At 60.7% G+C, this 24779-nt stretch overlaps 1 protein-coding gene across 2 annotated transcripts; it reads left to right on the top strand.

Annotated features, from left to right (window-relative positions):
* Positions 1-678: 678 nt before the first annotated feature.
* On the top strand, positions 679-23805 carry TNKS1BP1 (tankyrase 1 binding protein 1). Of its 2 annotated transcripts, none has more exons than XM_084894817.1 (12): positions 679-788; positions 3734-3842; positions 4853-5486; positions 6899-6968; positions 9299-10732; positions 12662-14817; positions 20559-20934; positions 21210-21369; positions 21463-21599; positions 22445-22602; positions 22834-22906; positions 23363-23805. In XM_084894817.1, the coding sequence occupies exons 2-11, from the start codon at positions 3749-3751 to the stop codon at positions 22892-22894; spliced, it is 5280 nt and encodes a 1759-aa protein (XP_084750943.1). In that variant the 5' UTR covers positions 679-788; positions 3734-3748; the 3' UTR covers positions 22895-22906; positions 23363-23805. The 2 variants fall into 2 exon arrangements, with proteins under 2 accessions (XP_084750943.1, XP_084750944.1); XM_084894818.1 differs by having other exon boundaries at positions 21210-21360.
* Positions 23806-24779: the final 974 nt, after the last annotated feature.

Raw genomic sequence — 24779 nt, forward strand, 5'->3', positions numbered from 1 at the left:
GAGGGTCTTCCCAGCTTGAGTTAATGGAATCAGGATTGACCGGCCTCTGCCACGGGGAGAGTGGAAACCTGAGCCTGGACCGTTGGGATCAGCGGGGTGGGGGTGGGTTACGGTCTGAAGGGGTGCAGGAAAGGTGTGGAGCTCGGGAGGAAAAGGGGTGCACCAAACGATGAGTCGGAAGGATCTGTACCTAGGGAGCGGGTGTAACAGGAGATCAGTGAGGAAAATAACAGCTTCCAGCTTTCCTCCTGGTGGCTCTCAATCTGCATTTGCACACCACGTGGGACGGCCACGTGGCATCGGCTCCCAGGCGTGACCACGGAAGCCTCCTCCGGGTCGGCCCGCGGTTACCTTCTTCCTCGCCGGGACTCTATGGTGCTGCCATCCGTTCGGCCGCGGGGCCCGCGCTCCGCGCCGCCGTCCCCCGGCGTCTCCTCTCTAGGCCGTCCTCTCGGTGGCCATTTTGCCCGAACGCTATTAGCGGCCGAATTGCGTCAGTTTCACCCGGGTCGGGGCCCTGGGGCGGGGCCCTCATTGGCGGGGCTCATGAATAATTGAGTGCCTATTTGCATACGGCCGGGCGAGCCCCGCACGGGCTTTCCACGCCGGATTTCCATTGGCTCATGGATATTCATGAGGCGCCCCGGGGGCGTGGCCCTGGGCGTGGCTGGGGGCGGGGCCCCGGCGGCTGGTTCTGGCTTGGTTGGCGGTGACGGCGGCTGCGGCGGCGGAGAGTGGCGTCGGGGCGCCCAGCCCGAGCCGAGCGGAGCCGGATCCCGGGGGAGCGCGTGAGTGCGCGGGGGCCGGCGGGAGGGCGTGGGAGGGGGCGGGGTCCCGGGCTGGGGGCGGGGGAGCGGCATGGAAGGAGTGGGCGCTCTCCAGCCTGGACCTTAGGGTGAGGTGGAGTTGGGGTTGGGGTTGGGGGGGGCGGCGGGCGGCGAGCAGGAAAGTTTGCAGGGGCCAGGGGCGCGGAGGCGGCGCCGGGCACGTGAGAGCGGGCCGGTGTGCGCGGGGGCGGAGGGTGCACGGCCTGCGGCTCCTGCTGGCGGCTGAGCCAGAAGAAAGGGGGGAAGGGGCGAGGACTTGAGGCGGGGCCGGGGTGGGGGGTAGGCGGAGCAGTTGTTAGAGGGACCCCTCCCTCCCCCTTCTCCCGGATCCGCGCGAGCCCCCTCCCCCGGGGTCCCCCCCCCTTCGGCACGCCCCCGGCCACCCCAGCCCGCCCCCACCCCGCCTGTGTCCTCGGTCCGTCGTCTCTTCGCCGGCTGCTTCGCGTCCCGCGCACTGGCCTTCCGCTCCCGCTGCCCCCGCCCCCGCGGCCCCCCTCCTCTCCTCCTCCTCCTCCTCCTCCTCCTCCTCCCCGTCGGCTGCTGCCGTCCCCTCTGTCCCCAGCTTTCCCACTGGGCCTCTCCAGACCGCCCCTCACCCTGGCTGTTCCGTCTTCCGCTGGCCCTCCCTCCCTCACTCCCTCCCTCCTCCAGCAGTTTCTGTGCGATCCCTGCCGACCTGTCTGGGTCCGGATCCCTGCAGAGATCCTAGGATCCATAGGGGCCGAAGTCTCTTTGGGCCTCTGCCCCGGCTGGGACTGCCGGGCCTGTCTCTCCCCCCAGCCCTTGTTGGCAGCCCCTGATTCCTGGGGTGGGGAGTGCTCAGAGCCGCTGTGATTCTGCAGCCGGGGCTTTGGCACCCGGGCTCCCCGCCTGGGGCCTTGGGGCTGCGGTGGGTGGGATCTCCTCAGCTGGGGAAGCCGGGCGAGCCCCCACTCCATTGCTGCGCGCTCACCCTGCAGAGGTGCCCATCAGGCCCCAGGTGAAAGAGTGTTTGGCTTCTGGGCCCGTTGGTCTCCATGTCTAATCGCCCACACCGTGTTCCTTGTAACAATGTTCAAGGACAAGGAAACAATCGTGTGTTTTAATTTTATTTTTCCTTTCACCGGCCCCTCCCCCAGGCACGCTTGTCCTGGCTCTGCATAGTTACTCACCCACCCATAGAGTGAGCAGTGAGTGCACCGTGCAAGTTGGCTGACCAAGGGGATTGACAATCGTGGGTTTCTCTCTACCCTCTTCTCTCGACTCCCTCCCATCTTTGAAACAAGCTGGGGCAGGGTCAAAGGTGAGGGGTGGGCGGGCATGTGAGGGCCCTTCTCTGGATTGGGCGCTGTGTTCCTCTTATTAGGAGTGGGTGACTCTGAGGAAGGCTGTGCCCGGTGCAGTTTGGAGAGGGTTAGCTTTTCCTGGGGGGGGGGGGGGGGGGAGGGGACTCTGTGCTGGGAACTAGAGGGAGGAACTGGGGGGAGGGTGTTGTGGATGGGATGCTGCTTCGGGAGCCAGGATGAGAACTGAGGAGGTGGTGGAGTGTCTGAAGCACAGGTGACATGACTGGGCCCTGGGGGAGTGAAGGAGTGGTCTGGGGAGAGGAGGAGGAGGTGGTTACCAAAGCTGGGTGACACTGAGGGGCATTGTTTTCATAATGGCCAATGTTATTGGGTGCTTACTATGTGCTAGGCATGCTCAGCAATTTGCATCTTTTCCCAGTAAGTCTGCCAACAGTCACGCTAACTCCACTTTGCAGCGAGGGAAACCGAGGCCTAGAGCAGTAAGCTCTGTGCCTAAGGGCACACAGCTAGAAAGTGGCAGACCCACCCAGCACTGAATCAGACCCCGATCTCCCTCCCGGTACAGGCTCAGACAGGGGACACCCTATGACTTCTCTAGGGCCGTGTCGCTTGGTTTAACATTTTCTTCTGCCCCTCAAAACCCCTCCGGCCAATCGTAGGCCAGTGAGGGCCACCCAGGTGTCACCAGTGCTTAGACGGTGGCCGTCCTACCCGGACTGTCCTCGAAGGGGAAACCCCAGGGAGTCTTTTCTCCCCAGGCCACCCCACGACCGGATGTTCTCAAGCCCTGTCCCATTCTCCCAGCCCAGCCCGGGCCCGCTCCTCCTTCCTCTTGGCGCCGCTCTGGAAATCCAGTGGGAGGCCATTGCTATGGCAACAGGACTAGGCCCTGGCTTTTACCTCATCAAATTCCGTTCTGAAGCCAAAGCAATTGAGAAATTAAAGAGAAAAAAAATGTATTCCAGATGTTTACTTCTTATTCCTTATTTTTCCGTGTTTGGATGAGACTGCTCCGAGGGAGGCGGGGAGCGGGGCTGGGATGTGGAAGGAGGAGGAGGAAGGGGGGAAGAGGGAGCCACTCCCAGCTGCAGGAGGGAGGGAGGGAGGGAGGGAAGGAGGGTGAGCGGGAAAGGGAAGGCAGGCTGTGGGGTGGAGCCCCAGGTTGGGGAGGAGCGGGTTTTTCCCCCCGGCTCCCGTGAATCTTCACGAAGAGGCTTCAGACTCTGGTCTGCCCTCTCGCTCTGCCCTGGGTAGATACTACCTGGAGCAGGCTGCTGCCCCCCACGGGGGCCCTGGGAACAGTAAGTGGGGTGTCTTGGAGCGCTCAGCAGGGGAGGGAAGGGTAGGTAGCTCCCTGAAGCTCCAGGACTTTGGGGCTGGGAGACCAGAGTTGGAGAATGATGTGGGAGGAGTTGAGGATACACTGCTGGGGACCTCCCTTGACCTCCCGGCCTGCTCTGAAGTTCCCTCTTCCTGTCCCACACTCTGCCTCTGCTGGAAGTAGCAGGCTTCCCTTGGCCAAGCCTACTGCCGACACCCAACCTTCTCTCCTCCTCGCTCTTGCTTCCTGGGCCTTTGGCTGCCCCGGCTCACACCCTCTGCTTTTCAATTCTTGTGCAGGTTCTGCCGAATGTGATGAAAGTGTCTGTTCTCAGGGAAGGCACGGCCATGGCTTCCCCACCTCCCCGGGAGATGGAGGAGGAGCTGGTATCTGCTGGCTCTGAGCCAGGTAGGTGCCTACGGGTACAGGGTGGAGCCGGGTGGAGCCGGGTGGCTGGGAGGACAGAGAGGGCTGGAGGCTGAGCTCCCATTCCGAATTGGAAGGGGTGGGGGCTGTGATGGTTCTGTTGAGGTGGGAGGCAGGAGTGCGGGATGAGTTTGAGAGGTCCTCAGTTCCTGGCGAGACCCTTTAGAACAGTGAGAGGTCTTAGATCTACAGCAGATAAGAACACGCTAACCTTCAAAGATGATGTTGGTATAGCGAGTGTTTTGAGAGGAGGCGGCCGAGGTCTAGGTGAGAAGTGACGTGACCCTATAGGGATTTGAACCCAGGCCTCCTGGCTCCTGTCTAGATGCCTTTTTTTAGGCCTGGCCCAATGGGTGGATGAGAGGGCCTTGGCAGTGAGTAGTTCCCGTCTTTTGTTTGGCTTTGGAATGCCTTATATAGAAGGTAGCTTCCTGATCTTGTTTTTCTTTCCCTGTAGCAGACTTACTTCTGTGTGGGTTAGGTCAATAGTAAGTTTGCATTCCTCATCACACACCTGGGGAGGTGGCCTGGGTGTGTACTGGGGAGGAACAGCCAGGAGGCAGAGCTGGGAGGCTCAGCTGGGATGAAAGGTTTGCTGTGAATGGTAGATTGATAGGGTGTCACGTAAGAGGACAGGACTAGATTGGAGAAAGATTGGGCTGAGTTCTCCCTATGGGTAGGTAGCATTTATTTATTGGCTTATTTACTCATTCATTCATTCATTCGTTTAATAAGAATGTGCTAGATACAGAGTAGGGTACAGGGAGAATTAAGGTGTCAGCTGGACCCTTAAGTAGCTTTAGCTTATAGGAGGGATTGAATAAACATTTTGAGAATTTGGAGACAAAAGGTGCTTCTGGGATATGTATGGTAAATCAAGGAAGGCTTCATGGCAGAGGTGACATGTGGCTTGTGTCTTGAAGGTTGTCAACATTTTGAGTCTAGTAGGGTTCTTCTGACAGCCTCCCCAACCAACCTTTCCCTTTCGGCAGGTGACCCTCGGGCCAAACCCCCTGTCAAGCCCAAACCCCGGGCCCTGCCTGCCAAGCCAGCCCTGCCTGCCAAGCCCAGCCTGCTGGTGTCTGTTGGGCCGCGGCCACCCCGGGGTCCTCTGGCCGAGCTGCCTTCTGCCCGGAAGATGAACATGCTGGCAGGACCCCAGCCCTACGGCGGCAGCAGGCGCCCCCTTCCCTTCGCACCAAGACCCCCGGCCGAGACGTCTGCGGGAGGAGAGGCCACCCAGGAGGCCGGGAAGGAGGAGGCCGGGAAGGAAGAGGTGCCTCCGCTGACACCCCCGGCTCGGTGCGCTGCCCCAGGGGGTGTGCGGAGGGCCCCCGCCCCCTTCCGTCCAGCCTCCGAGCGCTTCCCGGCCACCACGGTGGAAGAGATCCTGGCCAAGATGGAGCAGCCACGGAAGGAGGTCCCCGCCAGCTCCGACCGCCTCTGGGGCTCCCGCCTCACCTTTAACCACGACGGCAGCTCCAAATACGGGCCCCGGACCTACGGCGTGGCCGCTGCTCCTGCGGATGAGGACGGTGGGATCCTGTCCAGGGAGCGGTCCCAGGAGGGGCCTGCGAAGTCTCCCGCAGAGCGCCCCGAGGAGCACAGCCGGACCCCCGAGGAGAGGTGAGGGGCGGGAGGCGGTTGCGTTCTGTTAGGACGAAGGTGGTACCCTCTCCGGGACTCTGACCTTCACTGTTGGGTCCACTGTGTGCTGTGAGTGCAGGCAGGCCCCGGTCTCAGTTACAAAGCTCTCGCCGGCAGACGGTGTTATGACTAGATTCTCTTCACAGTTATAATTTTCTTCACGGAGTTGATGGGCATTTATGGAGAGTTCAGATGCATAAGGTGCAAGTTTCTTTTTAATGCCAAGAGCTGAGCTTAGCCTCATGTAATCCACAGCCATTCTGTTCAGGGAAAGGAATATTGATGTTAAGAGATGAGGAAACAGATTCAGAAGGGACTTTCCATGGCTCCTCAGGAACTAAGACAGAGCTGGGGCCTGAATTCATGTCTGTTTCCAAAGCACGTGCTCTTACCTGCCGGCTCCTACTGTGTGCGGAGCGGCGCACCCGGGGTGCCGGTGTGCGAGGAGACGGGCACGGTCTGCCCGCGGGAGTCTGATGGGAGAGATAAGACGTGAACACACCTTGATGCCAGGCCAGCTAGTGTCACTGAGCAGAGATTACGGCCGGGCTGGAGACTGTTGGCCGGTAATACACCTCTCCAGAGCTCTGCCAGTGTAGAGAAGGCTGGCCAGGAGGTGCCTCTTGGGGTGGATGGCACAGGGGCGTGGAGGAAGAGGCCAAGGGATCCTCAAGTGCCATCCCCAGGACAGGAGAGCCTGCTTGAGGCACTGTTGGCCCCCTGGGCCCAGAGGCTCCCCTCCCCTTCCTGTCCCCATGAAGGGCAGGGCTGCTGTGGTCTGGGCTGAGCCCAGTGCTGAAGGCCTCTGCCCTACCCTGCCCTCCAGCCCTGCCCTCCAGCCCTGCCCTTTTCTCACCTGGAAGTACCTGGAGGGCAGGGCTCTGGATTAACCCTTCTTGGTCCAGGGCCAGGGCTCCCGGGCTGGATTCAGCCCCCTCCCCTCCCTTCCCTGGCTCCTAGCAGAGCTTCAGAGGAACAACTTCAGCCTTGGAAAATCACTCTGCCGCTCTCCCTCCCCCTGCGCTCCTTCCAGAAGTATTGGCAGGGCAGCCCGGCCAGCTGTACTCTCCCTGGCTGGAGGAGAACATTAACCCCGTAGGGGCTGCGGGGAGGAGGTTACCTTCTAGGGATCACTGGGGAGTGTGGGCTTCCGGGATGGGTTTCCTGAAGGGACGAGGGGAATTTAACCCTGGGCAGAGAGGGAGGGAACAGGCGCTATCTCCTGAGCCATTTTCTCCATGGAAACTGGGTAGTTTCTCTGTCCCCAGGGGTCCCAGGAGGACAAGCCTGGGGCGGTTAACTTTGGGTGCTGCTATAGCCCTGTCCCCTTATTCATCTGTCACGGGCTTCTTAATTCTGTGCTTGCACTCTCTTGTCTTTCTCCCTCCCAGGAGCCCCACTTTGGACCGGGCCTTCAATGGGGACCTGGCTCAGCCGGCCAGCTCTGAGCCACCTACCGACGTGAGTTATCCTCCGCTATGACTTGGACTCACAGCATTTTAAAGCTGGAAGGGTCACCTGAGATCATCTGCTCTCTCTCTTTCCGGTTCTGACGGGGGTACTGAGGGTCATGGGGGAAGGAATTTGTCCAGGGACTGGCTGGTTTCTTGACTCCCAGGCCAGTGCTCTCGATCAAGTGTGGTCCAGGCCTGGAGGATGTTCGTTATAAGGAATAATTATCCATTGTAACTGCCATCGGTCACGCACCTACTGTGTGCTGGGCACGGGCCAGGGACGCTGACGAGCTTTATCCTTGGGATCACTGCAGCTAGTGCGCCCTGTTAGTCACGTAGGAGAGGCTCCCGAGGTGAAGTAACTCACCCAGGGGCTGAGGCAGGCCCTGAGATGTCTGACTCGAGTGCTTTCCTGGAAGGACTCGGTACCTTCCTGGCAAGCAGGCCAGGCTGTCGGGGTCGCAGGGAGAGGGGAGCAGCGGGGTGGTGGTGAGGATTGAGAGGTGATGACTGATCGCGCGGTGATGAACAGGCCACTGGGCGGACCTTGGCTGGAGTGAGGGGCTTGGAGGAGAGTTGTAAAGAGGCACCATGCGCTCTGGGCTGCAGGGAGCTCAGAGCAGCAGCAGGGCCCGCCGGGGGCTGTGTGAGTAGTCCAGGGGTGAGGTGACGGACCCTGGAGGTAGCCTGTGGTGCAATGGGGGGGAAGTGGTTACGTGGGGCGGAATTTGAAGGTCAGTTTGGGCAGAGTTTGCAGATAGATTGACGGCAGATAGAGGGAGCGTGCACACGGAGTCAAGGATGGCGCCATGGCTTCTGGCCTTAGCAACCGGAAGGACCAGGTTACCATTTCGTGAGAGGGGACTTGAAGGGTGAAGCGGGATGGGAGGAGATGGGAGGCGTTTGCTTCTGGATTAGTTGGGTTTGAGATGTCTTTTAGACATCCACTTGGAAATGTCGACTGGGCAGTGGGCTATTTGAGTCTGGAGCTCCAGGGACTCGTAGTTCAGACCAGCTGAGATTACCAGGGTAGTGGGTGAGCCTCTGGAGGGAAGAGGACTGAGGCCCAGCCCAGCCCTGCCCAGCTGAGGGAGAGGATGGAACAGCAGACAGGTGGGAGGAAAGCTGGCGAGAGTGGAGTCCTGGAGGCTGTAGGAAGCCAGCTTTCATGATGGGAGGAGGAGAAAGGAGGCGGGAGGGAAGAGGGAGGAGGGAGGAGGGTGGGTCAGCCCGCAAATGCTGCTCGCGGGTCAAGGAAGGTGCCCTGAGAATGGGACTTGGCTACAGGGAAACATCGTGACCTCGGCCAGAGCAGTTAGGTGGCAGGCGCAGGAAGCAGCCTGTGTGGGGCTACAGTACAATATAGACAAGGTGTTCAGGAAAGCGAGCGGTAGCTAGAGAGAGAGGTGAGGGCAAGAGTGTTTTTCTTCTTTAGGGTGAAAGCAATGAGAGCAGTTTGTGCTGTTGGAAATGATCCAGGAGAGGAGGAAAAATCAGTGACTCGGGAGAGGGGAGGAGTTGGCCGTAGCCCTGAGCAAGGACAGTTCCCTCTCTGGGATCCCGGCAGGTAGCAGGGTGTGGGCGCGAGACGCCCGCCTCTGTGTTCTCAGGGGGTCGGCAGCTGCGAGAGGACGGGAGCAGAGGGAGCGTGAAGTTTGAAAGCATTGTCCGCATCATCCCACAGCATCCATTCTTTAGAAGGCCTGTCCTGAGAGGCCACGTGCACGAATCTTATTTACTCCTAAATCTGTGAGGGGCACATGGTGGTCACCAGCCCTGATGGGCAGAAGGGGAAGCTGAGGCTCAGAGAAGTCAGGTGACTCCGTGCCTGCAGCCCGAGGCCTGCCTGCTTCCGTGGGCAGCGCTGGGACCTGGGGGTGCACCGAGCAGGGTGGGCTGCTCCTGGGAGCTGGGCTGGGCTCAGGGTCCCGCTCTGAAGCAGAATCCCCGCATGCCCGATGGTCAGATTTCCCAATTTCCTTCTCCCTTTATGAAGCCGGAGTTCTTGACCGTGAGCCATGGGCTCAGGGGGCCCTCCGGTGAGCTTTGGGATAGGCGGGTGGGAGTGTTTGAACCCCCTGGAAGTGTGGGTCATACTGTGTGAATAGGGCTCTGTGTTTTCTGGGGAGAGCGAGGGTCTAAAGGAGGGGGCTGAGAACCTTAAGAAGTCCTCGTACATGGGGCCTTTCCCAGCTGTGCTGAGAGGCTCCCAGTTTTCTGCACCCGTCTGTGGGGTGAGAGGTGAGGAAGCAGCTGACCTGTTATCCCTGTGGGGTTGGCAGGGGTCTCCTCCACCTGCCAGAAGATGAGTGAGGGCTCTCAACCTTTCTCTTGCAGGTTTCCAAGCCCCGGGTCCCCTCAAGTCCAGGCCCCTCCGCAGAGAATGGAGGGTTCACCAGCCCAGGCCTTCCTGCCGAAGTCTCAGGCCTGGCCCCTGGGTCTCCCCAACCTCACTCCCCCTGCCAGACCTCTCCTCGCCACTCTCATCCTCCAGAGGCCCCGAGTCCCGCCGCCTCCTCCTCCGGGCCTTCTCCCCGCCTCCCTGCGACTCCAGCCTCCCCAGTTGTGGTCCTGCCAGATGAGGGCACCTGCCAGGCCCCTAGCCCAGGGCTCCCCGCTTTGGGGGCCCCAGATGCCCCCAGACCCAGTAGCCCTCCCGTGGAAAAGGTCTCGGGGAGCCACAGCCCAGAGCAGCTTCCAGCCGCCTCTCCCCGGCCCCCGATGGAGGGGGGCGAGCTGCTGGATCCCGATCGGACGTTGCCATCCGGCGAGGAGGTGGCCGGGGGCGGCGCGGGGCTCCGCCCAGCCGGCATGGGCCAGCGCCGGTTTTCCGAAGGCGTGCTCCGGCTGCCTGACCAGGACCAGAAGCTGGGCGGCTCGCTGGCGGACCTGCTCCAGAACCAGGGGGGCCAGTCGGCCCTGGACCGTCCCTTTGGGTGTGGGACGGAGTCCAACTGGAGCTTGTCCCAGTCCTTTGAATGGACCTTCCCCACCCGGCCTTCGGGTCTCGGGGTGTGGCGGCTGGACTCCCCGCCCCCCTCCCCCATCACTGAAGCCAGTGAGGCCGCAGAGGCTGAGGCTGCGGCTGCGGAGGCTGCGGCTGCGGAGGCTGAGGCTGTGGCCACGGAGGCTGGGGCCACAGAGGCTGGCGGCTTGGCTGCATCCGGCGGAGAGGGAGTGCTCCAGCAGGGCCGAGGGGTCTGGTCAGCCCCAGAGGCACCAGGAAGGCCTGGTTCTTGGGCTCAGGCAGATGATGCGGGCAGCTCCCCAAGCCAAGAAAAGGGTGGTGGGGAGAGTCAGCCTCCGTCCCCAGCCGATCCCACCAAGCCTCTGCCAACCACGGGAGGCCCACCTGAAGCAGGCCTGCTACAGGCAGAGGAGAGGTGTGAGGAGCGGGAGCCCCTGGCCGGACAAGAGTCCCCGCTCCCCCCGGCCACCAGGGAGGCCGCCCTGTCCGTCCTGGAGCCGGTCCTGGGGCAGCGGCAGCCAGCACCCCCTGACCAGCCCTGTGTCCTCTTTGCCGACACCCCTGACCCTGGGAAGGCACTGCCTGCTGAGGAGGAGGCTGTGACCCTGGCCCGGGCCGAGACCACCCAACCCAGGACCGAGGCCCAGGAGCCCTGCAGGGCGTCCCCCGAGCCTGCGGGTCCTGAAAGCAGCTCCCGCTGGCTGGATGACCTCCTGGCTTCGCCGCCCCCCAGTGCCGGCAGTGCGCGGCGGGGAGCCGGACCTGAGCTGAAGGACACACAGACCCCAAGTGCCTGCTCTGAGGTGAGGACGGGCACGGGGAAGCCGGGGGCCTCGGGATGGAAGCCAGGGCTTCAGGGCTTCGCTCTTTCTCAGTGGACTTTATTTGTCTAGACTCTAGAGCCTGGGGTACAGCGCTGAGCAAGGCACCTACGGAGGTGCCCCTCACAGCTGTGCAGCCTGGCAAAGGGGCAGGGGCTGTGGATGGTGCTTAAGAGTTTAGAGCTTGTACCGGTTCCAGCATCCACTAGCTGAGTGGCTTTGGGAATGTGCCCTAACCTCTAAATGTCAGCGTCCTTTCATAATAACGTTAGGGTTGTACTGCAGGTAAAGTGATATGCGCCACACGCTCCGTGCTTGGCACATACAGGGTGTTCAGGCCTTTATTAGGACTCGTATTGTGAAAGGCTCCCGAGCGTGGCCACGTAGAGCGTGGGTGCTGGAACCTGATGGCCTGGGTTCATCTCCGGCTGTTATTTGCCCAGGTGTGACCTTGAGCGAGTTACTTGTCCTGCCTGTGTCTCAGTGTGTGCAGCTGAAATATGGGAATAACAGTCATGAACTCTACCCAGTAGGGTCCTTGTAAAGACTAAAGGAGCTATGATACCTATGAAGTATAGACAGTAGCACCTGGCTCTTCATGAGTTCTCAGTATGTCGTGAGTTTGTTTCTCTCTCTCTCTCTCCTTTGAATTCGCAGAGACCCCTTGGTTGGGCTCACAGTGATTGCCATTGAGCTCAAGACCCGCCTTGTAGACTGGCAGCTGAGGTCCATAGCTGGCGAGCCAGTGCCCTTTCTCCTCCCACACTTCCTCTCATTTTTAAAGGCTGGGGTCCAGGTGGCTTTTGAAATGTATTTTTTTTAGCCCAGCCTGGGCTGTTAGGGGCGGGACTGCAAGAAAGGAGGAGCCAGGGGGCCTTTTGAGGGAGGTGGTGGAAGAGGAGGAGCAGGAAGGAGTTAAGACCCAGCTCGTTCCTGCGGTAGGTGTGTCTGTCCCGGGATGTGGGTGACTCAACGGGCTTCTGGGCGGGGCCAGCCAGAGCTGCAGCTGCTTTTAGAGGGAGTAGGGCCAGGGTGAGCCCAGAGCCAGAGCCGGAGGCAGCAGCCGACAGGTCCTGGCGAAGGGGAGCGGCCCAGCCCTGCCTACCCAGCTGCCCGGGGTGGGTGCTGGGGGCAGGGGCCATGGCCCAGCCTGGGGATGGGGAGCACAGCATGTCTGTCCTGGAGAGGCTGTTGGCCAACGCGGCCCTGCGGGATGAGGCCGGCCGGCTGCACAGCCCTGAGGCCAGGGCTCCCCCGCCCTCAGGAGTGAGTCAGGGAGTTCGGGTGTGGAGCCCTGGCTGGGTTTTTGCCTGTGTCAGAGGCTGTCCCTCCCGTCTCCCCCCGGGGTCAGGGGTGAGGGCTGGCTGGGAGGTCTTCCTGGGGGGAGGGGTGGGCAGTGGGTGCTTTCCTTAGGGAGGGAGGGCTGGGCACGCCTGGGACTAGACGGGCCGGGGTGGTGGTGGAATCGTGCAGTGGAAAGGAGGTTGCGAAGGAAGGGGCTTTGAGTGGTGTCCTGTGAAGACCCCGCCAGGCCAGGCTGCCTCTCTCCTGGCCGGTGCCAATTGCTGCCAAGTGTTGCCCAAGGGCTGCAAACATGACCTTAGGGTCATCGGTTGAGTACCCATTGCAGAGTGCTCTTTGCGAGCCAGTGCTATGCTGAGGACTTGGCTTACATAGTCTTGTTTAACCCTCCCTAACCACCCATGCAAGTAGGAGTTATCTCTGTTTAAGGACGAGCCCATGAGGCCCAGAGTGGTTAAGTGATTTGCTCAAGGCCACACAGCTGGGATACAAACCCAGGCTCTTTTGCTGCCAAAGTGTGGTGCCCTCGCCCGGGCCCCAGACGGTGCCAACTCCCATGCTGGACGGACACTCAGCATTGTTCCTTTGTTTCTCTCTTCTGGTTCCCAGGGACTCCTCGGCTGGGCCCAGAAGGATCTGCAGAGCGAATTTGGGATTGCCGCAGATGCACAGTCCAGCAGTTTTAGCCCTTCCAGCTGGTCCCAAGACGCTTCTCAGGACTATGGCCTCAGGGGTGCGAGCCCTCGAGGGGACGCAGGCCTTGGAGAGCGGAGCTGGCCCAGCAAGAGCGGGCAAGGAGCAGGGGAAGGGCGCGCCAGGGAGTGGTCCGGCCGCTGTGGCCTCGTCGGCCACGGGGAGGCGGGGGCCCACGAGGAGGCGGAGGTCGGCAGCCCGCAGGGGCGCGGGGGCCTCCCAGCCCAGGACCGGGTGATCGGAAAACCAGCCCCGCTCGGCACCCAGCAGAGCCCGGAGCCGGATGCCCGGGACTGGGAGTTCGGAAAGAGGGACTCCCAGGGCGCGTACTCCAGCCGGGATGTGGAACTCCAGGACCAGGAATTCGGGAAGAGAGATGTGCTGCCAGGCTCTTACAGCAGCCAGGACGTGGGCCTCCAGGACTGGGAGTTTGGGAAGAGGGATTCTTTGGGGGCTTATGCCAGCCAGGAAGCGGAGGAAGAGAGGAAGAGGGACCCCCTGGGCAAGTACAGCAGCCAGGATGCCGACGAGCAGGACCAGGAGTTTGGGAAGAGAGAGGCGGCCTCGCGTGGCATCTTCGGCAGCCAGGGCGCCGAGCAGCCGGACCTGGATTTCGGGAAGAGCGCCTGGATGAGGGACTACAGCAGCCGAGGCAGCGCCACGGCCCTCGGCCCCCAGGACCGAGGCTTCGGGGTGAGGGCCCTGGGCACCTCGTTCGGTCCCGAGGAAGCCCAACAGCAGGACGAGGAGTTTGAGAAGACCCTGAGCGGAGGAGATGGCCCGGGCCAGGCCAGCGGGGACGCAGGCCAGCCAGAGGAGAGAGAGTTGGGGGGCTTGTACAGCCCCGGCACCCCCCAGAACCAGGACGGAGCCCTGGGACCGAGAGCCCAGAGTAGCTGGCAGGACAGCGGTGCCAGCCAGGAGGTCGGAGGGCTGCACAGGAGACGGCAGGCAGGGGACCAGAGCCCGGGCGACGCCGGCCCGGAAGACAGGGAAGCGGGGCAGCGAGGCTGGGCCGGCGACTTCAGCCTAGGTGCGGTCTCCCAGCCAGAGGCGGCCTTCAGCCTGGGGCGGCCTGACTGGAGCGGCGACTTCTGCCTGGAGGCTACCGAGCGGAGCCATCACTTTGGGATCATTGGCCATGACCGGGTGGGCGGTGCTGGCCCGAGTCCTTCCGGCCCGGTGGGAGGCGGCCACTTTGCGTCTCCGGAGAAGACGACCTCGGCCGGGTCCGTGGACTGGACCGACCAGCTGGGCCTCAGGAACCTGGACGTGTCCAGTTGCGTGGGCTCTGGCGTCTCGAGCGAGGCCAGGGAGGATGCGGTGGGACAGACGGGCTGGTCGGACAGCCTGCGGCTGAGAGATGCGGACCTGGCTGGCCATTTGGAGGCCGGGGGCTCCGAGGAGCCCGGGGAGATGGGCGTTGGGGAGAAGGACTGGACTCCGGATGTCGGGGTGAGGGGCCGAGATTTGGCCGGGGTGGGGGAGGCGGAAGGCCACAGCCAGGCCAGAGAGAGCGGCGTGGGGCAGACCAACTGGTCAGGCGTGGAGGCCGGAGACTTTCTTAAATCCAGGGAGCGTGGCGTGGGGCAGGCCAGCTGGACACCGGACCTGGGCCTCAGGAACATGGCCGTGGGGCCAGAGAGCAGCTCCAGGGAGCTGGGGGTGGGCCAGGTGGACTGGGGCGACAGTCTGGGCCTGAGGAACCTGGAGGTGCCGTGCGACCTGGAGCCTGGAGGCTCTCGGGAGCCACGGGGATGCGGAGTGGGGCAGATGGACTGGACCCAGGACTTGGGGCTGCGGGACGTGGAGGTGTCCGGGACTCCGAGTGAAGCCAGGGAGCGCGGGGTGGGAGAAGTCAGCCAGTGCCCAGAGCTAGGCCTCAGGGACACTGCTGTCTTGTGCCCTGGCCAGGAGGCCAGAGACCCAGAGCCCACAGAGGCCAGGGAGCTGGGGGTTGGCGAGATGAGCGGACCAGAGACCCAGGGCGAAGATGACTCCTCGCTCTCGTTGGAGACCTGCTCTGAAGACCCCGGGATGGAGATGGGAGAAGCCCCCGGCTTCAGAGCCAGGTAAGGGTGCACCGCCACCATCCCGGTGTGCGAGGAGAGGTGTGCCGGATGCCTGGGAAGTTGCAGCCTGTCTGAATGGTGACGGTGATGTCGGAGGTGTTACTGCTTTTGCAGCCCACGTTTTAGGCTTTGGTGACCTCATGTTGTGACCGCTGGGGGAGATGGTACATGTCCCACCTCGGAGGCTCCCACTGAGCACAGTGGCTGTTCCCCAGGCCGCTCGGCTCTAAGCCACAGGAGCTCCTGGGCCAGGGACCACTCTGTCTTCTTGGCCTTGGCCACTCCACGTCGGAAGTGGAGTAGACAGTGGCACATTGTCTCTCAGGAGGTTAGGAACGTGGTGCTTCTTGTCTGCCCAGAAGAAGCAATAATTTAAGAACCCAAAGGACACTGGGACCTGACTCGCGGCCGCATGACCTTGGCCTCCCTGCAGAGTGGCTGAAAAAGAACTTTGTCTGGGAACACGTTGGTAGTTTTGTGAGCCAGGTAGTTTTGTCTGTCTCGGGAACTTTTAGGTGCTAAAGCCAACTGAGGTGATTTCCCATCCGGAAAGAGTGCAGAAAGGCATTGCATCTCCTTGTCAGTGATCCCATTGGCACTGTTTCAGATGTCCCCCCTTCTCCCTGCCTTTGCCCAGCTCCACCCAGCTCGCCACCCCTCCCTTGGCCTTCACCACTCTATTGTTTGTGTCCATGGGCTGTGCATACATGTTCTTTGGCTACTCTCGTCACCTTCTATCCAGGTCTCTCCTCCCCCTCCGCCCTCCCCTAGTTCCCCCCCTCAATACATGGCATCTCTTTGTTAACATTTCCATCTACTGAGATTTGGTTTCATTGTCTTGATGGAGTAGAGTGTTTGACCTTTCCCAACCCTGGAGCTGCTCACCAGCCATGGTAGGAAGGGAAGGGAGGTGTGGGGCTGATGGTAGTGGGAGGGGGGCAGGAGGGACCAGGAGGAAGGGTCTGGAGGGAGGGAATGGGGAGGTGTTGGAGGGGTTGGGAAGGCATCAGGGACTGAGGAGGAGGAGGAGGGGGAGAGGAAAGGACAGAGTGTGGGGCCAGGCTGATGCCCAGGGGGCTGAGGCTGTAGAGGGAGATGGAGGAGGTGAGGAGGAGGTGAAGGCTGCAGGGATGGGGCTCCTGGGTCCTGGACATCTCTGAGCCTCTCTGTCTGCCGTGGGGCTCAGGAAGCCTCAACATTCCTGCTGCCGGCAGCATGTGGGCGCCGGTGGCTGCTCCGATTGCTTTTCGGGGGACTCAGGACTCTGCAGCCCCCCAGGGCCCCGCTGCTCACCTGACCTCATTGGTCCTCACAGCTGCAGGTGGAGCAGGAGGGATTTACCCCTCCGGTTCGCAGGAGAAGGGCGGTGTTAAGGTCACAGAGTCAGAGTGTGTCTTTCCTACGTCTCTGAATGCTGTCAGGAGCAGCCGCTTAGGTCAGGGCTCAGGCTGCGCAGCAGTGGGGCCCCCCCCCTCCACCTTTCCCCTCCCGTTGGGTGGCTCTTAAGAAGGGAAAGGGAATATCTCCCCCTTTGTTGGGGATGGAGGGAGAGGCTGGCTGGGAGGAAGCTGGGGAGGGCACTGGGCTGGGGACCAGGAGGTGAGTGGCAGAGAAGCAGGGAGCCCTCCGCTGTCTGAGCTTTGGTCTCCGTCACGATGGGCGGCTGCTCCAAGTTTGGGAAATGCTGGGTGCGCTGTGGCCACCCGGAGCCATAGAGTGCATGTGTGTTAGCAAGTTCCAACCGCCAAAGCCTGAGCGCCGAAGGAGGCGGAAACATGTTTACCTTTCTCCAGCGGCCATTTTCACCGCAGGAATTTTTAAAGCGTGCAATGCCTGACTTTTTAGGGGCACTGACCTCTTTCCCTTCAGATTGTCAGATAAAAAGTGACAATAGCCAACACAGCAATAGCCGACCAGTGTGAAGGAATCAACATTAGACCTGTTTTGTGTGTGTGTGTTTTTTTAATCCTCACCCAAGGATATTTTTTTCCATTGTTGTTGTTTCTTTTTCTTTTTTTTTAAGAGTAGAAGAGAGAGAGGGAGGGGAGGGGAGGGGAGAGAGAGAGAGAGAGAGAGAGAGAGAGAGAGAGAGAGAGAAACATCTATGTGTGAGAGACACATAGATTGCCTTCCAGAGAGAAAGAGAGAGAGAGAGAGAGAGAGAGAGAGAGAGTGACATCTATGTGTGAGAGACACATAGATTGCCTTCCACATGTACGCCAGCTGCCTTGGGGATTGGCCCTGCAACCCAGGTAGGTACACACCCTTAACTGGGAATTGAAACCGAAACCCTTTAGTGCTCAGACTGATTCTCTAACCACCGGGCAACACTGGCCAGGGCTACACCTTTTTAAAAAATTTTTTATTTTTTGGCAAAAAAATATATTTCCAGTGTGCTGCCAAATTTTAGTAATTAGTTTACGTATGCCATGAGGTGAAAAAGAATGTTCTAACACAATGTTTCCCAAACTTCAGTAGTATCCAAGGGCCTCTTGAGCTCTGAGCAGCTGGTGTAGAGAAATTCTACGCTCTGGAAGGTTACTCTTCAATGGAAAAAGTGGAGGTTCCCATGGTGATGAGAAGTCCTTGCAGGTAGTTGAGCGCAGTCCTTGGGCCCCTCCGCCAGGTGTGGGCCTGGATTCCGTTACGTCTCCGTGACCTTGGGCGAGTTCTTCTCGGCGCCTCCGATGCCTCGGCTGTGGAGTGGGAGTGATGGGCTCCCGGGACTCGCCGGGTGTTGGCGTTCACGTGTGGGAAGGGGTAGATCTGTCTGGCACGTGTCAAGCACCGGCAAAGTGCTTGCTACCTGTAGCTGTACCTGCTTTGCAGATTTGGATGGATGTGTCCGTAAAGTGAGGCCGTGGGGACATTTTTGTCACCATTCCCGTGTGGGACAAAGGTTCCCCCACAGCAGTATTGGCTGGGATGCTGCCTAGCAAACTGACATGAAAAGACCGGTGTCAGGGTGGGGGTGGGGGTGGGGGTGGGCAGACGGTTGGGACTGCTCGGAGCCTCCTCTGTATCCAGGGCCACCTTGTCCTGGGGGTGGGGGTGGTGGTGAGGGAGGAGTGGCGCTCCTGGGTCCCTCAAGACCTGGTGCGTTGCCCCCTCCCCTCTCTGGCCTCCTGGCCATCTCCTGCCCCTCCCCCTGAGCCTGTGGAAACCTGCACTTAATTTTGGGCTCTTAGAATCTGAGAGAAGCCTCAGAGGTCACTCACTCCATGGATGGGTAAACCGAGGCCCAGGGAGGCAGTGTGGTGTGCTCCTTCATGTTTCCTTGGGCCCCAGCTCGGGGTCACCTCTCTGCATACTCTTCCTGGCTCTGGGTTCAGACCAGCTGCTTCCCCTTTAGACACATCATTCCAGCTCACGCCCTGACCCCCTCAGAGTCTTGGAGCCTAAAACACTGGAAGCTGCTTTTTCCAGATCTACTGCATACCATTCCCGGGATCGCACCGGGAGTGCATGCGGGTGGGTCCAGCCCTCAGGAGACTCAGAATCCCGCTGGGGCAAAGATAAGCCAAGTTCGGAGACCAGGAGCCTGTGTTGAGGACGAAGATGCTTATCCTAAAAGGTTACCACATGTTAGCTATGTGCTGGGTGCACATTTCTGCCAACAAACCCAGAAAAGCCTAGGTTTCTCTGTTGTCCCCATTTTACAGACGGAGACACCGAGGCTCAGAGCAGGTCGGTAACATTGCCACGGCCACAGGCATAGCAGGGGAGGGGACCCAAGTGTGCCCCGGAGCGGCAGTGCTCGGCACAGCCTGTCTCCATTTCCTGCCAGGAAGGGGCTCAGGTGTAGGTGTCCTGGGTGCTCCAGAGGAAGGAAGCTTCTCTGGAGAGGAAGAGACAGGTCCTTGTGCCAGCCACACCGCCTTCTCTGGGGTTCGGACAGGCCGGCAGGGATGGTCCCACTGCGTTCCCCAGCGCGCGCCCCCCCCCCCCCCATGGCCTCCCCCAGGGCTGCCCTCTGCCCGCTGGGTGTGGGGCCAGGTCTCCCTCTGGATGTAGGTTTTTCATTTCTTTCTTTCTTTCTTTCTTTCTTTCTTTCTTTCTTTCTTTCTTTCTTTCTTTCTTTTTTTTAATGATTGGTTTTTAGAGAGGAAAGGAAAAAGAGAGAAACTTCAATATGAGAGCAAAACATCTATTGGCTGCCTCCCAGGGATCGAGCCCGCAACCCAGGCGGATGCCCTGACCAGGAATTGAACTAGCAACCTTTCAGTGCACAGGACGACGCCCAACCAACTGAGCCACACCAGCCAGGGCTGCCCGTGGTTCTTTCCATCCACCCATCACTGCGTCACATCCCCTCAGCTCTTCCTCAGCCTGCTCTCTGCCCTACCCCGCGAGCTTGGGGCAGGGCCTCCTCAGGCTGGGACCGGTGCTGTTGCCACCCCCTCCTACCCCAGCCTCCTGGTTTGAAGCAGCAGGGTGAGCTGGCTCTGGCCCCCATCCAGGCTGCTGCACTTCTGCGGCGGCCTCCTCCGCCTCCCTCCCCGCCAGACCGCTTTAATTTCCATCTGTCGGCAGCTTGTGGAAGGACAGACGGACACATGTCCTTTCCAGCCCTCCCGCTCCGTTCTTGATACTGAATCACCTGCCTCGCTCTCCACCCCTCCCATCCATGGGGAATTCCAGGCCTGGCAGGAATTTGACACGCCTGTGCACGGTGGTAGTGTGTGCGTGCGCATGGTGTGAGTGCGTGCGTGTGCATGTTGGTGTGGTTCTGCTGGCAGGAGTGACAACATGCACACCGTCCTGCCTGGGGTGTGCTTGTGAGTGGGTCCGGGTGTCTGTGTATGTGTGTGTGTATGGGGGGGTGTGTGGCATCTGGACAACACACGAGCTCCTGTGTGAGGTGGTGAGTGCACATGTGCTATGCATATGTGTTTGTGCTGTGTTTTGAGGGAGCAACAGGCAGAAGACACGTAAGCTACATTGAGAGGCACGCTTCCCCTGCACTCAGCAAACATTTGCTTAGTTCTGCTCCTGGCCAGGCCCGAGGCGGGGGGAACAAAGGCAAGAGGGGCCTCATCTTTGCCCTTGCGTTGCTCACAGCCTGGCAGTGGGGACAAAGCCTCAGCCTCGGAGGCAGGGGCCGGCCCGGGGGAGCTCTGGGCTTGCAGGGCCGAGGAAGGGTGGAGGCTGGGGGAGGGGAGCAGGCCAGCTTCGGCGGCGCAGAGGAATTAAGCTGCAGGGAGAGTGAGTGGAGGGGTGGTGGGGGAAGCTTTCCCTGTGGTGGGCAAGGGAACAGGGCCTGGCATGCTCTGTGAGACGGGCACAGGGAGGGGTGACACGGGCAGGGGCACAGAAGAGGCTGCTCAGCTCATCCCAAGGCGAGTGTGCGCCCAAGCAGGTGCCCTGGGAGGGCCGCTCGGACAGCTCCGACCACATGGATGGCAGTGGTAGCAGTAGCCGCTGTTCATCGGGCACAGGCTGAGTGCCAGGCGGTGAACTCGTGCCCCAGGTTCTCATTTCATCCCCCCAACGATACGATAAAGTTAGAAGCGTTTGTAGGCGAAGGGACTCGCCCAAAGTCCCTTAAGTGGAGGACCCCGGATCTGAACCTGCCAGGCTGGCCCAGCTCACCCCTTCTGTCTGTGTGGTGTGTGGTGTGTGGTCCTGCCCGTGCCCTTCGGGGGCGGGGGTGCGGGGGGACACAGAGCGTGTGAAGGGGATTTGAGGGAGGGCGATGTGGCTGCACGGTGACCTTGCTCTCCGGTCCGGCTCCTTCGCAGCCCCAGCAGCGGCGGCCTGGCCCGCTCGCCCCCCTCCGCCGCCCAGGGCCTGCTGGAGGAGATGCTGGCCGTCAGCAGCTCCAGGGCCGCGGCCCGGAGGGAGTCGGCAGCGTCCGCCTCGGGCCTGAGGACCCTGTTGGAAGAGGAAGGGACCACGGCAGGTGCCGATCGAGGGGAGCCCCTGGAGCCCGGCAGGGACCGTCTGCCCTCCTGGAGGCCCCAGCCCGATGGCGAAGCCAGCCGGACAGACGAGGTGGACGGCAGCTGGGGCCCCGCCGGGCCCGGGCTGGGCGAGCAGGGTCCGATGCACCCCCCTCGGCGAGCCTCCCAAGGCCGTCCCCCCAGCTCGCCCAGCCAGGACTTCTCCTTCATTGAGGTCAGTGGAGGGTGAGCCCAGGGCAGTGGGTGGGCTATTGGGAAGGGTTGGGGGGGAGGTGGTGGAGCTCAGAGCCTGGTCCCTGGGGCTCCTTCAGTGGCTCAGAGCCCTGAGCTGTCTCAATCAGGAGGCAGAGAGGGTGGGGGGTGAGTCATGAACAGGGATCTGCTCCCAGCGACTGCCTTTGGAGGGCTCATGTGGGAGAGGGCAGGACCACGGGGCGGCGATGGCAGTGGTGTTGCCGATGGCAATGACGTTGCCGTTGTCCCGAGCAGGACACCGAGGTCCTCGACAGCGCCGTGTATCGAAGCCGTGCCAGCCTGGGGCGCAAGCGTGGGCACCGGGCCCCGGCCATCCGGCCCGGCGGTACCCTGGGCCTGTCCGAGGTGGCGGACTCGGATGCACGCCTGTTCCAGGACTCTACGGGTATGGCCAGTGAGTTCCTTGATGTCTGGGTCGACGTGGGGGTGAGCCGGGTGGTGGGGGCCCGGGGTCGCTCTCCGCTGAGCACTCCCGGGGCCCTTGCAGAGCCACGAGTTTCCCGGGTGCCGTCTTCGGACGAGGAGGTGGTGGAGGAGCCTCAGAACCGCAAGACGCGGATGTCCTTGGGCACCAAGGGGCTGAAAGTCAACCTCTTCCCTGGCCTGAGCCCGTCAGCCCTGAAGGTACCGTCCAGCGACTCTGCCGACATCCCGCTGGCTGGCCCCTTGCATGCAGCCTTTCTTTTCCCCATCATCCATTCATTCCCCATCCCTTTCCCATTTCTCCGCTCATCCTGCTCTCCGTGGAGGGCCCTGCCTCACCCCGAGCTCGCCGTGTGTGAAGTGTGCTGGACGGAGGAACCTCGTGGGGTAGTGGGGGACACAGCCATGTCGGTAGTTCTGGTGGACGGAGAAATTGAGGGGTCACAGGGAGGGGTCTCGGGGAGGTGCAGATAAGGGCTGGGCCTGTTCGAAGAGGGAGGTGATCACCGTGGGGTGCCGTGAGGTATGAGGGTGGATTGGAAAGGCCTCTGGTAGCATTTGCTTTTAGCTTTTTTTTTTTTTTTTTAATATATATTTTATTGATTTTGTACAGAAAGGAAGGGAGAGAGATAGAGAGTTAGAAACATCAATGAGAGAGAGTCATCGATCAGCTGCCTCTTGCACACCCCCTACTGGGGATGTGCCCGAAACCAAGGTACATGCCCTTGAACCCGGGACCTTTCAGTCCCCAAGCCGACGCTCTATCCATTGAGCCAAACCGGTTTCGGCTGCTTTTAGCTTTGAGACATGCATCAGAGTTGGTGCGAAAGAGCAAAAGCTGGACGTCACCCCTGGCTTTGTCCAGCGGCGTTAGCCTGAACTCAGCAGTATCTCAACTCAGAGAAGTTTATCGTTAAGTGACTTCCCACCCATCGGGGGAAAAGGACAGCAGAGGGGTCTGAGCCGGGCTGTGGGGCCTGCCTGCCCTTCTCTCAGCGCTTTTGCCTGCCCCGCTGACATCTGTTTGCACCGGGCTTGTCTCTCAGGCCAAGCTGCGCCCCCGGAACCGTTCGGCTGAGGAGGGGGAGCTGGTGGACAGCAAGTCGAGTCAGAAGGAGTCTGCGTTCCAGCGCTCCAAGTCCTGCAAGGTCCCGGGGCTGGGGAAGCCCCTCGCCTTACCTCCGAAGCCAGAGAAATCCTCAGGGTGGGTGACCGGACCTTGACTAACCCTGCTCTTATGCAGAGGAAAACCGAAGCCCTGGGAGGTGGTCCACGTGCCCCAGATTAACTGTATTAAGTGGCTGGCGGAGTTCCCGTCTCTGCAGCCAGGCCCCGGGCTGCCTCTTCTGATTGGGGTGGGGGTTATCGACTCCTGCCTCTCGTTCTGTTCAGCTTTCCTCAGGTTGCTTTGTGACCTTTGCCCTCTGCCTTCTAGGTCAGAAGGATCATCGCCCAGTTGGCTACAAGCCCTGAAGCTGAAGAAGAAGAAGGTCTGAGAAGTCACTGAGGTGAGGGCAGCTCCCTGGGCTCAGGCCCGGCTGGGGTTAGGGAATGGGGTTCAGGGGTGATCAGTGAATGCCCTGGAGGATGCGGGACGTTCCTCTTTGCTCTCCATTCCCCTTTCTCCGCCAGGCTGAAAACTGGCAGATGGAACCGAGTTCCAGAGACTGGGGGGGCAGGGGAGAGGGGCTGTCCCCTGGCCTCCCCTCAGTGTTGCCCATAGAACAGAGTGTTGTCATCTGGCCTTTGATGGATGAGGAGGGCTTCTGTCCTAGCCTTCCTCCCTGGGCCAAGGGGGGTGCCCGGGCCCTGTGGCTGAGTGTGCTCCCCAGCCCTTCTGGTCTGGGACGCTCCTTACAACGAGGCTGTGTGGGGAGAGCTCGATGGGCAGGGACGGAAGCCGAAGCATCTTCTCTCCCCGCCGCGGTCGGCTCCATGAGCTCTGCTCTTCCCTCCCGCTGCAGGTCCTTCCATCTGGCAGTCCCAAGCAATGCCCGTTCCCGTGGGGTCCCTGCGAGGAGATGGCTGGAGTCCCTTCTCCCCCCGTGTCCCAGGCTGTCACCTCCGTCCCCCTCCGCCTCTGTCTGAGGAGCATCTGGGGAGGCACATTTATGCACTTTGTATCACCTTCCCAACTGCCCTCCACACCTTCCCTCTCGGCCTGGATTCCGTCGTGAGTGGACCGAGGTTCTGGTCCTCCCTCCGTGTATCTTCCCTTCCTGCTTCCTCCTCCAGCCTCCCTTGGGTTTTGTTTTGATACCAATTTATAACATTTTTTATAAAAGCCTTTGATTTTGTAATGGATGGAACTCGGCCCCGCCCCAGGTCTCCCTCTGCCCTGCCAGGTGCCCCATAGAGACCAATAACATTTTGCCACTTGAAACAATAAAGTTTTTTTGGAATTGGTGCTGCCCAGGTGTGCTATGTGGTCGTGGCGCCCCGTATCCCTATCCAAGGCTGTCGGTGGGAAATGCTGGTTCTGGCCCGGACCCATCGGGAGCTCACTCTGCCATTGAACATGTCGCTACTGTTGCACTCCTGGGCTCGGTGTGCCTGAGACGGGTGTATTGGTTCTCAAAGGCTGGTAGCTGATCCACACAACCCCCAAATCTCAGTAGCTTAACGTACAAAGGTTTCTTTTGCATAAATAAACTGCTCAGTCCGGGAAGGTTGGTGGTGGGGCCACTGCCTGACAGTCATTCAGAGCCCAGGATCCTTCCCTGTTGTGGCTCAGTCAGCTATCTGCAGAGGCCTCAGAGCCTTGCACAGCGTCCAATGGAGAGAGCATGCTGTAGGAGACCCACATTCCACTGGCCAGAATCCAATTCACGACCCCTGCTGACAACAGGGGCGCCTGGGGAATGTGATTCAGCTCTGGGGCCAGAAAGAGCGAAAGGAAACTGGATACTGGTGACAATTTACCCTTCTCACCGGCGGGCTGGTTTCTCTAAAGCAGGGGTCCTAAAACTTTTTAAAGTGGGGGCCAGATCACGGTCCCTCAGAGAGCTGGAGGGCCGGACTATATGAACTACTAATTCCTACTGTAACACCTCGGCTGCGCTCACTGCCCAAAAAACCTGGTGGGCAGGATCAGACTCCTCTGCGGGCCGCATGTGGCCCACGGGCCGTAGTTTGAAGACCCCCTGCTCTAAAGGATCCTTTTAGCCTCAGCCCATGCACTCTAGGATGTCTCTTTGATTCTTCCTTCCCCACCCAAGCACCTGGCTCTTGGCATCTTACCGACTCTAAGCCAAGCTCTCTGTAATTCTGGGTTCTTCCCCTTTGCTGTGTATCACAGTCCTGGGGTGCTTATTAAAATGCACACTCCTGGGCCCACCCCACAATTCTAATGCAGTAGGTGAGCCGGGAACCTGCATTTTG

This window comes from Pipistrellus hanaki (assembly GCF_964339955.1).
Source record: "Pipistrellus hanaki genome assembly, chromosome: 9".
Lineage (NCBI taxonomy): Eukaryota > Metazoa > Chordata > Mammalia > Chiroptera > Vespertilionidae > Pipistrellus > Pipistrellus hanaki.

What these genes read in the sequence shown, in the direction of transcription:
- TNKS1BP1 (XM_084894817.1), top strand. Translation starts at nt 3,749, where the DNA reads ATGAAAGTGTCTGTTCTCAGGGAAGGCACGGCCATGGCTTCCCCACCT. An exon ending in AGCCGGACCCCCGAGGAGAG is followed by an intron (nt 5,487 to 6,898) that starts GTGAGGGGCGGG and finishes TCTCCCTCCCAG; the next exon opens with GAGCCCCACTTTGGACCGGG. An exon ending in TGAGCCCGTCAGCCCTGAAG is followed by an intron (nt 21,600 to 22,444) that starts GTACCGTCCAGC and finishes CTTGTCTCTCAG; the next exon opens with GCCAAGCTGCGCCCCCGGAA.